The sequence below is a fragment of the Schistocerca serialis genome, chromosome 5 (assembly GCF_023864345.2).
Source record: "Schistocerca serialis cubense isolate TAMUIC-IGC-003099 chromosome 5, iqSchSeri2.2, whole genome shotgun sequence".
NCBI lineage: Eukaryota > Metazoa > Arthropoda > Insecta > Orthoptera > Acrididae > Schistocerca > Schistocerca serialis.
Window position 1 is genome coordinate 635,338,923 of NC_064642.1, and position 14,034 is coordinate 635,352,956.

At 36.9% G+C, this 14,034-nt stretch overlaps 1 protein-coding gene across 1 annotated transcript in view; it reads right to left on the reverse strand.

Annotated features, from left to right (window-relative positions):
* LOC126482111 (tyrosine-protein kinase hopscotch) overlaps nucleotides 1–14,034 on the reverse strand; it is a 190,481-nt gene that overhangs the window by 113,123 nt on the left and 63,324 nt on the right. Inside the window, exon 8 of the mRNA XM_050106087.1 lies at nucleotides 9,611–9,732. Within this exon, the coding sequence (XP_049962044.1) occupies nucleotides 9,611–9,732 (122 nt within the window). The remainder of the gene's footprint in view (nucleotides 1–9,610; nucleotides 9,733–14,034) is intronic.

Here is a 14,034-nt window from a genome sequence, read left to right on the forward strand (position 1 = left end):
AAATAGATAGGGCATGCTGAAAGGTAATGTGTCTGAATTTTTTATGTGAAAAATCTTACATCTTGTTAAATAAAATTAACTTTACTAGAAATCTACGTCTTTATTCTTCATGTTTACATATTTATTTGTCAACATGGGCATGTTGGTGAAGAACAAATTTCTTTGAATGAGAGACCACTTTATTGATGCTCTCACTGGAGAATGTCTCACTTTGTTGATGGAGTCATAATTTCACTTCTGCTTCCACAGCTTCTTCACAGTCAAAGTGAAGCCCTCAAAGATGTTTTTAAATTTTTGGAAACAGATGAAAATCAGATGGGGCCAAGTCGAGACTGTTTGGAGGACAACTGATGACAGTGAATGCAAAGTATCTGATTGCTACAAATATTACAGCACTTGTGTGTTCTGACATTGTCATGCTGAAGGAGATGGTACTCCATAAGTGGACCAATTCTTCGAATTTGAAAACTGATTACAGCATGTTGTTCCTCATGTAGCTACATAGTAATGTTACATACCACCATGTTACATGCTACAATTCGGAGCTTCCTAGTGGCAGAGGATTGCAGGAAAGTCAACTTAGTAATATGCATGACAAGCAATACTTCAATCAATATTGAGAACAGAATAAGAAATTTGAAGGCATTACATTTCAGCACACCCTCGCAGATTCAGAGGACATAATATTATATAGCACATGTATTTAATGAAATATTGTAGAATGACCAAATACACTCTCCAGCATGTGGGAGCAATCTTCATTAAACACCAAGATAGATTCCATTATACTGCATATACGTTACACATAAATATGTTATATATAGAGTGCCCAAAAGAATTTTTCACTATCCTCATTACCTGTATAGTTTGTGATTTTTGATCAGTGAGCTCTTTCTTTACACTTTGATGACTAGCATAAATCTGTGTAAAACCAGTGTAATGAAGAGAAAAGTAAACCTCACATTTTCAGTGTACGAGGCACATTTTTTTAAAGTAAGTACCATTCTGAAATACAAGTACAACATGCACACTTGTTGAAAAGTCTATTTGGTTTATTTTTACTTCAAAATGGTACTTACTTAAGCAACACATCTTGTAATTCAGTAGTGTGTGCCATGTAAGTTGGATGATAGGGAGTTAAGGAACTAAACATGGAAGTCATCTGGCCCTTGGTCAACATGTAGTTCATCTGGAGTTAGTGACATAGGCCAGAAAAATGATCAAATTATGAAAGTATGTTGGAGTGGTAAAATCAAGTAATCAAAATCAGTATAGACTGAAGCGAGAACTGAGAAATAACTTAATAAGAAATAAAAGTATATGAATCAGGCTGTAACATACAGCAGAGCAGGTAGGGGCCTCGCAGGACTTGTCTGTGGCAACAGGAACGCCAGCCACATCTGACCCACCACCAACCTGATTAGGGGCAGAGACTGCTACAGAGTAAAGAATGCCGTCTATCTGGAAGATTTTACTTAGTTAAAAGTGACAAGGCTATAAATTTGGTGTACATCAACTGTGTCAATAATAATAAAAAAGGTGAAAGAAATAATTGTGGCAGCACGTGAGTGGGCCCACAGCTCTGCATGCAACAGGTGACATCTCTCCAATAGTCATCCCCTTGAGTCAGAGTGTCAAAGAGGAGAACAGACTCACTATTCATTGGAGTATCACCCCTAAAATGAAAAATAAAGATTGGTAGAAAAAGGGGCTAACCACACAAAACCAATCAAAGCATAGTACAAGAATGATGAGCAAGTGTCTTGCATCTCCAGTCATGAATGGGACCATGTGGCTTATCTATACTGTTCTGTCTCTCACCACATCTCAAAGGGTTATTACCAGCTTAAATCACTTATGCACTGTCACTCTAGGAATTGTGCTTCATAGTGGTTGCCCATAGTCAACAACACCAGTTGATCAACACTGTGGTATCGACAGCATCTCCATCGACCGCACGTGACATGCCGCTCTCATGTTCATGGGATATGATACATTTAAAATTTGTCTCTGTGGGTCCTGCTCTCTCCAGTGTTCACCATCTCTGATGGGTAGCACCATGAATGCCACCAGATGACCTCGAATTCACTTTTAACCCTGTTCAATTGTTTCGTCAATAAATCTTTTCAAGGCACCGAACACTGAGTTCCACTCCCAGATCTCGGATGACTTGCAGCGAGAATACTGAGGTACAGCACAATTCTACTAATCTTAACAGTTATCCAGTGACTGTATCTTGTAACTGCAAGCAAGTGATGCAGACTGTGTAAAGGATGATTCAGAAACTGGAATATTACAGCACCAATGAAGGACTCATAGCATTACCAAAGTTGTGTGTTTCTCATGTTTTAAATTGTATATATTGTAAATGAATGTATTAATATTTCATCCTTTTCATAGATATCTGGTCTGTTAAGCTACCTCCTAAGTTATGGACACAAAAGACATTCCTGGTGTGGAGGCTGGTTTGCTGTGATTCCATGGCAGTAGTTGGTACAGTGAAACACAATTGCATTTTCTTTTATAGAATTATTATATAATATTTAATTTGTGTATAGAGTGGCAACTTATGGAGAGCAACCACTCACTGCATTTACCTAGTTTCACAGCCAACAAACCAATTGTTGCTAGCAAGTATTACCAAACTGGAGGAAGCCAACAAACCCAGCAACAAACTACGACAGAAGCACAGAATGCCAGTGGCCAGGAGCTATCTCCACAATTTCGCTCTTTTAATGCAAGGTAAAAGGTATGGATGGAATACTGGATGCAGTTAGAACAACACTTTGCTGCCTACAAAAGTCAGGTGACTAATGACATTCATTCTTGTTTTCATGGCTAGGAGTACATATTTTACATTTATGTAGAAAGATGTTCCCTCAGTTACAGCCCCAAACCATAACCTATGAAGACATTGTTAGGAAATTGTACAAAATTTTTGAAGCTCAGGTTCATGTAGCTGCTGTTGCTCATTTCAATTTTTTTTCATATATATCATCATAATAAGAGAATGGACTGCTGATCTCAAGGGCATGACTAGGAACTGTAAATTCAGCTGCACTTGTGGAGCTTCTATTCAAAATAAAGTGCTTCATGATGCTGTTATCCATAACCTTGATGACAATAGAATATGGTCTGAGATTCTAAACCATCACAATCCTGTTCTCAATGATGTTCTCAAAGTAATCGAAGCTTAGAAGTAGAAGGCTTTGCGGACCTAGACTTGAACACGTCTGTTGTTGCAATGTTGGCCGCAGATAATTCTCAGAGGCCCCAGTCCAGCATGACACATGTTGACAGCAGTCGCCGAGTTCACTGCTAACTCAAGCACACCAGTCTTGTGTAAATGCACGACTGATCCTTCAACCACGCGCAATACTGACATTGATATGAATCAGGACACACACAGCAAATATGACTGCAATACATATTCAAAGTAAATTCTGTTCTCCACAAATTCTGAAGTGAGAATATAGAAATAAATATGACATCTCATGATGAACCTGTACCCGCTCCTCCTTGTAACGCACACACAAACTGTGAATGAAAGTGCAAAAATCACAACATGGCATGCACAGTTAAAAAAATCTGGCTCATTCCACTCAGTTCTTCTCTAACAGTGGAACAGCTACAAGCTCTATCAATCACAAATCAGGCAAAGACAGTCCTCTGAAACTAAAAAAATGACAGTTACATTCTGAGGACAAACCACACTCTGTTCATTTCCTTACAGATTTGCAATCCCTCTATGCCATTTCAGTCAGATATTGATGCTTCAATCCACTGATCAATCAAACTACTTACAAGCAGCTGGGACACCCTCAGCTACATAAATCACATCTGCAATTCACAGCCTACAACAGCAAAATTATCTCTGTTCCCAGGATGTACACTTTGCAAGCAAAATAAAGAAATACAGCTACATTGGTGTCATTCACAGTAGTTGAATCACACTTTAGTACCAATATTTTTGGCAAGGATACATTTGATTTGTTTGGTTTACATATTCAAAACAATGTGCTTCCTATTGATAGGCAAGGTTTCCACGCCAACACTCATCAACTGTGTGAAATACGGACATTTGTTCAATGGCATACTGGAAAATGCAAAGGATTTTCAAGAGGACATTATGATTAAGGGCAATACTCAATTATGTGGATGACAACATTGTGTCTGGACAAAGGCTGGAAAAGCATAGCAAACATTTAGAATCTCGTTTTCAAGTTTCAACTTATGCAGGACCCAAGTGTAATCTGCAGAAATGTTCCTTTTTCAATACAAAAGTAGAATATTTGGGCCATCTCACAGATGACCATGTTGCTTGTCCCTTGACTAAGCATTTAAAGGCCATTCAGAAATTACCTTATTGTAAAAATGTACAGGAACTACAAGTAGATCTTGGAAAACTGACCTACTATATCAAGTTCAATCTAAACACAGTGTACATTACTGCTCTTTCACATCACCTCCAGTGTAAAAATATTCCTTTTCAGTGGACTGGAGAATGTGGACAATCAGCTTAAAAAATGACAAATCCATTGCCCAGTCACCCATGTTTTATTCATTTTAATCTGCAAAAACCAGTAGTACTCGCAATTGATGTAGCATCACATGGAATAGGTGTAATTTTGTCTCACAAGTTTTGAAACATTGAATGCCCCAAAGCATTTGTGTCTGAGATGTTGAATAAGGTCCAAGTCAACTGCACTCATCTGGAAAAGGAAGTCTTAGCAATCACATATGGCATCCTGAAATTTTGTAAGTATCTGCATGACACAAAATTTTTTTATATGACTGATCGTAAGTCACTGATTGCTCTGTTTCATCCGAAGTAAGATGTGCCCAATCATACAGCACAGAAGCTGTAATGTTGGGCACTAGTTCTTTCCAAACACCAGTATGAAAGTCTTGATCACCCTGCAGCACAGTATGCTAATGCAGACACACTGTCTCACTTACCTATGAGAACTGATCTAGAATCTGATGCATCAGAAGCTCCTTGTCTTCAAATTGATCACTCGGGTTCAAAAGCACTGCCAGATTTCCCACTGATTGTCAATGGATTGCGCAAGCTAATGAGCAGGCTCACTCGCTACATTTACTACATTTGATTGGTTTGGTCTCAAAATACAAAATCGATTTCAGATGCACTAGCATGAAAATACTATGCTTTAAACACAGCCTTTCTCTTCGGAATGGTGCAAATGCACTACATTCTCCTAGTGAACAAAAACCAGTCATGATTGCCTCATCATTGAAGCGAATTGTTTTGAAACTTTAACTATGAGGACATTGGGAACATTAGAATTAAGTAGCTAGTGCACCATCATTATACATGGCCTCGGCTGGATAAGCAAACAGAACACAAACCCGTTTGATGCCATGGATGCACATACAACATCCAAGAGTTTTTCAACTGGCTTTGATTTGGTGGTCCTTGACAATGCATCCATACTACATGAATTTGCTGGTCTTTTCTGGAACACAAAGTGACCAGTTATCATTGATGCATACAGCAAATATTCATCTGTCATTCCACGTATCTGACAACTAGCACTAGCACTATCAAAGCACTTGCCTCTGTCTTTTATTTAGAAGGTTTGCCTCAACAATAACTGTTTCAGATAGTTGTCCAAAGTTTTCTTCATGGGAATTTCAGTAATTTGCCAGCAAAATGGAATTCATCATATATGAACAGCACAATTTTCTGCTTACTCCGATGGTGAAGCCAAACTTCTCATTCACACTTTCAAAGCTCAGCTGTCCAAACTTCATGCCTTAAACTTGAGGAGAAAATGCTTTGTTGTTGTTTCTCAGCACATATCACACTCTGCCTTTTAATGACACCGTGCCAGCAGAATTGTTACATGGTTGTCACCACTGTACTCTGCTGCATCTATCTCTTCCTCAATATCCTGCTAACTTTACTACAAAGTTCTGTAAGAAGGATAAAGTTTTCTATCACATCTATAACAAACCTCACATTGTCACTCCAACCTGGCACTGTCACTCACACGAGTGCCTAAGCTCATTATCCCATTTTCGGCAAAACAGGCACCCATCAATAGCACCAAAACCAACTTCGTTCTTGTGATTATTGTCATTCTCCCACAGATTTTCATATTTCAGAAATGTTGCCTGTATCCAGACTATTGGCCCTAAGTTGCCTTTGTCGATACCCAACACCTGGGCACATGGGTTGTCAGACAACTCTGGCATGGATGCTGACACCATTCCACATACACAGCTACTGCTGCACCATCCATCACAACTGTCAGCAATGTCAGACGCAGACACTGAGCCGGAATCAACCACACAATCTTCAGCATCATCAACAGCACCAATGCTGCATTCAGGTGCTGTTGGATGGAAGTGCTACCTTTGGTAGTTTTGGCAGATGGCCGGTGGTTCGCAAGTCAAACGTCAAGATGCAGGTTGGTTGGTGCCATCTCCCACCGCATGACAGCTACCTCTTCCAGCAGCACCGTGACATAGACCTCCCTCACATCATCTCACACATCCACACTGTGCTATGATAGTGCACATTTTTGGTGGTAGAGGAATGCTGCATTGATGGTGTCTTCATCAATTGCACATGGCATGATGCTCATATCTCCATGGAAGACAATACACTTAAACCTACCACTGATGGGCCTCCACAAGTCATGATTTCTCCAGCACTCACTGCCTCTGATGGATGGCACCATGGACACCATCAGAGAAAATTGTCTTCACATCATTCCTGTTGACAAGTCTTTTTAAGATGCTGCACACTGAGCTCTGCCGCCAGATCTCAAAAGACTTGCAGTTGAATACATTGTTACAGCATGACACTACTAATCTTAATGTCTAGCCAGTGACTGTAGGTTATAACCACTAGCAAGTGAAACAGTATGTATAAAGAACAATTCAGAGACAGCACCACTGAAGGACTAGTAGCATTACAAAAGTTATGCATTTCTCACGTTTCAGCTTGTACATGTTATGAATAAATGTGTTAATTTTTTTTTTCATTTTGTAGATGTGTTAAGCTACCTCAGAAACTCTGGACACAACCAACACTGTCTACAAATTATGGGTCTTAGGTACACCTAGGAGAATGCAACAGAACTGTGTGCTGTCTTTTTGGAGGCAACAGAGAGGGCTGTGTCAACCCAGACAGAACACAAAAATCTCCACATGATCTATTTGTCCTACAGCCATTCATTATTATTACCAATACAAATGTTCCAGCACTACGGAGTCAGGCAGTGTGCACAGGAACACCTGGAATGGAACCCATATTAATGATATAGAGTTATATTCACCGATGAGTGCAGTATTTGTCTTAAGCCTTATGATCACTGTAGAACAGTGTGGAGGCAGCCAATTATTGTGCAGCAGTATCACAGGTTAAATAGGGAAATGGGTCAGTCACATTTTGAGCTGGTCTCATGAACAGATACTGTACATCTCTCAAACGTAATTTCAGGACTGTTTAGTACTGGGGAAGGACCCTCCAACCAATTGTCCATCCCCATAGTCAGTGTTCCCACAATGGGCTCATCTTTCAAGATGATAATGGACAAGCACACCATATCCACTTCGAATACTTTCCACCAGGAGGCAGGATCTGCTCAGTGGAATGGCCTGCAGTAACTGCTGACATAAATCTGAATGGACACACTTAGGACCAATTAAATATTGCAGAGTGTCATGTCACAGGAACCCCGGCATACTGGATCACCTTAGAAGAGCAACCATCATAGAGTGAAATACACTTGAGCTATAACGAATGAATCACTCTGTGACTGCATGTCAAGGAATATCCAAGCATTTTACAATGAACTGGATAGCACAACATGGTACTGAATATTACCCAGCAGTAGATACTGATTTCACAGGTGTAAACTCTTGAGCTGACAATCTGTTTTAGTTATTCTTTTGTTTTTGTTTTAAAGTGAAGTTACTTCTTTAGTTTTGTGAGGGTTATTCTTCCACAATTACTACCACTGAAATTAAGACCAAACATGTTTGGCGATTAATTTATATTGCAGAAGTACATGCACAATAGCAGTATACTCTTTGGGAATAAAACCCCTCAACCCTTACTTGGGCCATGTTTCTCAGATTGGTTTTTCATTGTAGCAGAACTAGATGATACATATGACCTCTGTGAAAAAGCAAAACAAGGAATTTGGCTACACAAGGCTACAGTTATGTGTGCAGCAGAATTATTTAGCCTAAGAGTCACTATGAGTCACTATATTTGGTATACCTTATGGCAAAATAAGTACTGAGAATATGCAATTTATTGCTTTTTGAAAGGAACTGTTATAAAACTGAAGAACTTAACGTCCAAGAAAGTACTGTCAGCAATTCTTTGGCAGTTGACTGGAGGTGATCCAAGATGAATCCGTATCATACTATACTGTCTGTATCCAGGCTTAAAATAATTGAACAAACTCACATCAAACATTGGTCTTCTTTCTAAAAAAATACTTCTTTCTGAAACAAAACAATGCATTCCACTGAAACTGATTTTATACCACAGTTATCATGTGTTTTACTACAGAGGAACAAAGTAGTGTGTAGTCTTTACTACCAATGACACAGAGAAAAACAATATTTCCAATATTGAAAGAATCACAGCCAAGATAGTAAAAATTGTTTTAAAAATAAACAAAACTTAGTCCATGGAAATTGTTCAAGTCCATGCATTCACAAAGTTTGTGATATGGAGGTAAAAACCTCTACAAAGAGTTATACATACTGACAAAAAACAGTCGATCATCACACTACAAGTTGATTATGTGGGATTTTAGTGAATCAGTAAGACAAAATCCAAACATCAATTTTCAGTGGAAAACTCTGAATACAATATCATAAAAGACATGGCTCACTGATAGAATCTGCTGGGAATAACATGTCTGTTCATTAGAACTTTCTTCCACAAGGATAAAATAAACTTGAATTTGAAAAGGACCAAATGCCTCTAAACATGTAACTGACATTTTATCAGTTCATTTTGACACACTTCTGGACTCTGAACATACAAGAGGCTGAAATATTTCTCTTGTGAATAGTTTTTGATTTAGAAACAAGAATCCAGTTGTGTGGTTATAATGGTTATTGGCTAAAGGCACAAAGTGCAACAGAATCAAATGAAAGAAGGAGAACATACAGAGTAATTATCATTTCTAATATGTTTCATACAGGAATGAACATAGCAAAAAGTGGGATATTTAGAATATATAATTACACATCTGCTTGTGGTCTTGACTGCTTAAAATATTGTTAAGTGGGCGAGTGGTATCTTTTTTTTCTTTTCTTTTTTTTTAATTTTTGGCCAAAAATAAATTATTTGGGATCATATACTACAACAGCAAATTCTTTTATCAGCTGCAAGTATATTTTTATTTTTAGAGCCCAGACCAGACAAAACAATGCAAACCATTAAAACTGTTACTTAATAGATTAAAATTTTGATTTCTTCTGGTTACAAGCATCAAATATTACGGCCACTGCACTACAAATATCTCTCAATTACTGTGTATAAGAGTACAGAATCAGACTTAAATAACCTCCTTATTAATTTAGTTTACTCTTTCAGTTATTCAGTGTTACCCACTCAGATGATGAGTATTCAAAGAGTCCAGGATCTGCCAGTTTCACCAAAAATGTATTTTCATTGTGAGTGTGAACTAGAAGCTTCCAGCATCTAATATTTCCATGAGCTACTCCACGCTCTTCCTGCATAAAATTTAAAAAAAAGAAACAAATGTTAATGATAAAGAAATATTGCAAGTTATTGCAATGAAAGATAAAAATAGAACAGATTAGAAAAATAAGTTAAACATGGTAATAAACAAAATAACTGTGCATATCCTTGTCTATATGGAAACACCATGGATTTTCACTGATTTTCTTAAGAGTGATGTATGTTGCTTTCACTTGCATATAATATTTGTAGTGTACTTTACATAATGTATGTTAATTACTGTACTTTGCATAAAAATACTTGCCACTAAAACAGTGTTTTCAGTTTTGTACAGAATATGACAATCACCTTCATATTTTTAATAAAGAGTGGGCTTTCGTTCATACTCACTTTCAAGGAAGACCAGACATCGTACCACTTACTGTAATCCAAGATTCCACAATGTGTAGCTGTATGAAGTGCTTTCTTTGATATGACCCACATTTTACCCATATTATTAAGAGTTACATCAACATGAACACAATTCTCAGCAACATATTTGTGTATTCATTTGCAGAGTGCATACCATTCATTCTATACACAACTCGCAACATCACCACAATTTTGGATATAACAGGTAAAAATCAGTGGTCTCTATACAACCTGAATCGATAATTCTGGTCTTGGAGTCTGCATCATTTACCTTATGGCATTTAGGCAAAAGTCTGATCAGTCTGTATGTGATTAAGGATTATTTACTTATTTTTGGTTATAAATGTTATGTTTTTGACTGGACAGTACCTGAAGTGAGGAACTACTAGGTCACAACAAAATTGTGGTACTTACTTAAACGGCCACCACAAACAAAATTAATTCCTAAGAATTTTATTATAAATCTTGTGGTTTTGTTCCTGCATATGGTAACAGAAAATTATGACTAACTCATTAAATTAAAATTGTTAAGTCACAATTACTCTGCATATTCTGCACTACTGCCAAATGGTATTATGTGCCACTTCGACCAAGTATCCTAGTTGTTCAAACGGACCATGCGGTACAGTAGCCTGAAGCACATATTATCATCCTGAAAACTCAATAGTTAATCTTTTGCTAACAGAAATATATTGTCATATCTGTACTATCTGTGTCTATGACACTGAGTGATAATCATAAATGCTGACAACCAATGCTTCATTTCTGACAACAAATGTCTAAAAAGTATTTCAATTTAGATTAACAAGTAGGTGCCCCTGCAAATGTTAATATCAATTGCAGCTTCAAGCATACTCGCATAGTTCATTCAAAATTTTTATCATAACTAGTGGCATTTCTGAGTAGATGGTTTTTACTTTGTTCATCATTTGGAACATTTGATTTTTACTAGTTACACTTACTTAAAAGCTTATCTTCTATACTGTATAAGGAACAGAACACATAAGCAAAACATAAGTGAAAATAAAATAGAATGAATTTTGTGATCAGTCTCTCAGTTTCTGCATAACACTCAATTTTTGAAATAATACAGCATATCTGCCACCAAATTCTGCACTATATTTTGAAGTACCTGACTAGCAGAATAACAAATGAAGATAGACTAATGACCATAAATCATGCCAGATTTTGAAACAGTTTACTGTCTTCCTCTCCAGAACTGCACAACAAGAAGGAACTACTAACACTGATTATTTGTAGCCTACATGGTTTGGAGAATTGGACAGTAAAGGGGAGCCACAATGAAAAACACAACAAGCTTTCGAAGCAAGATGTTGCAGAAGATTTCATGGACAGAGAATGACCAATGAAGAAGTCTTCAACAAATTAGAAAGATAACATCATTGTGTAGGACTACCAAGGAACAGAAGGATTGATAGGTTGGACACCTATACAGAACTTGCTTGCTCGATGTGAAATTAATAGAAGGAAAAAAGCATGGGCAAAATGCACAATGAAGAGCAATACTTTAGTATATCAGGCAGACAAAAATATCTGAAATTGAAAATGTACTCAGAACAAAAGACACTTGCAGAAGAGGAAAATTGGAGAAGTAGAATTGCTGCTGATCAATTTATGGACTGAGAACAAAAGAAAAAGAAGAAGATTTTGAAACAGTTTACTGTGTTCCTCTCCAGAACACTGGAGCATATAATATAATAGACTCATGAGGATGCACAACTGAAAGGTACTTTTTTCCTTCCTATACTTCACTTCCTTTCTAACTACAATACAGTGCCCACCAAGTACGAAAATCATTGGTACATATGCTCAGACAGCAGCATTTAGACATTCGGAACAAGTAGAATCACTTGGTGAAATGTACCATTTAATCCAGTACTAGTTCTAGCCCCCATATATTACACCATGAAGAGCAATTTGTAAGAGAACTCACATTATCTAAGTAAGAGTATTCACATTATTAGATTAGATTAGATTTACTTTCATTCCAATTGATCCGTAGTGAGGAGGTTCTCCAGGATGTAGAACAAGTCAGAAAAACAACAATACATGACAAATATTTATAACTCAAACAAATAAGCTAATGTACCATTCCACAGGTTCCAAGTGGCATGGTCGTCATTTTTTAATGAACGCTATATGAAAGAATCATTTTACAAATACTAATGCACTGAATTTAAACTAAAAAAGTTTTTTATTTATTTATAATGTAATAAATGTGTAATACAACTACTAAATACTTATTTACAATGAACACATTACTGCACTGAACTGGTGCAGAAGTTAGATTGTACTTACACACACACACACACACACACACACACACACACACTTATTTACAATGATGAACACATTACTGCACTGAAAATGTGCAGAAGTTATATTGTCACACAAATCAGTTGGTTCTACTGGGAAATTCACCAATGGAGTAGAAGGAGTTGGCCACCAATAATTCCTTTAGGCTTCTCTTAAACTGAATTTCATTGGTTGTTAAGCTTTTTATGGATGCTGGCAGGTAATTGAAACTGTGTGTTCCTGAATAATGCACACCTTTTTGTACAAGACTAAGTGACTTTAAATCCTTGTGAAGATTATTCTTATTTCTAGTATTGATTCCATGAATTGAACTGTTTGTTTGGAAAATTGATATATTTTTGATGACAAATTTCATTAAGGAATAAATATATTGGAAAGCAGTAGTTAGTATCCCTAGTTCCCTAAACAGGCTTCTGCAGAATGTTCTTGAGTTCACACCACATATAACTCTTACTGCACGTTTTTGTGCCCGGAAAACTTTAGCTTGGCTTGATGAATTACCCCAAAAAATAATCCCATATGACATTATGGAATGGAAGTAAGCATAGTATGCCAGCTTTTTCATTTTTATATCCCCTATGTCTGACACAATTCGCATTGCAAATAGAGATTTGTTAAGATGCTTCAGCAGTTCTGTGGTGTGCTCCTCCCAGTTGAATTTATTATCAAGCTGTAATCCCAAGAATTTAACACTGTCCACTTCTTCTATCTGCTTGTCATCGTATGTTAGGCATATACTCATGGGACATCCCTTACAAGTTCTGAACTGCATGTAGTGTGTTTTGTCAAAGTTTAGTGACAAATAATTGGCTAGGAAGCAGTGATTAATGTCCACAAATATTTTATTAGCTGACCTTTCTAAGACTACACTTGATTTGCTATTTATTGCAATGTTTGTATCATCAGTAAACGAAACGAACTTGGCTTCTGGTAATGTTACTGATGAAAGGTCATTGATATACACAAGAAAAAGTAGGGGGCCCTAAAATGGAACCTTGTGGTACTCCACATGTAAGTAGTTCCCAGTTGGATGATGTGCCTGATAGCTTGATACATGTCTCTTTCCTAATAACACCCTTTGTTTCCTGCCAGAGATATAAGATTTGAACCATTTTGCAGCATTTCCTGTTACACTATAATATTCTAATTTAATTAAAAGGATATTGTGATTTACACATCAAATGCCTTTGATAGATCACAAAATATACCAGTTGCCTGCAATTTTTTGTCTAATGAATTAAGCACATTTTCACTGTAAGTGTAGATAGCCTTCTCAATATCAGAACCCTTTAGAAATCTGAACTGTGACTTTGACAGTATGTTATTTGAGATAAGATGGTTATAAAGGCGATTGTACATTACTTTTTCTAAAATTTTTGAGAATGCTGGCAACAAAAGTGAAATTGGACAGAAATTTGATGCTATTTCTTTATCTCCCTTCTTAAACAGTACCTTAACTTCAGCATATTTCAACCATTCAGGAAATATTCCACTGATAAATGACTGGTTACACAGATAGCTTAATATTTTACTTAACTCAGAATCACATTCTTTAATTAACTTTGTTGATATTTCATCATATCCAC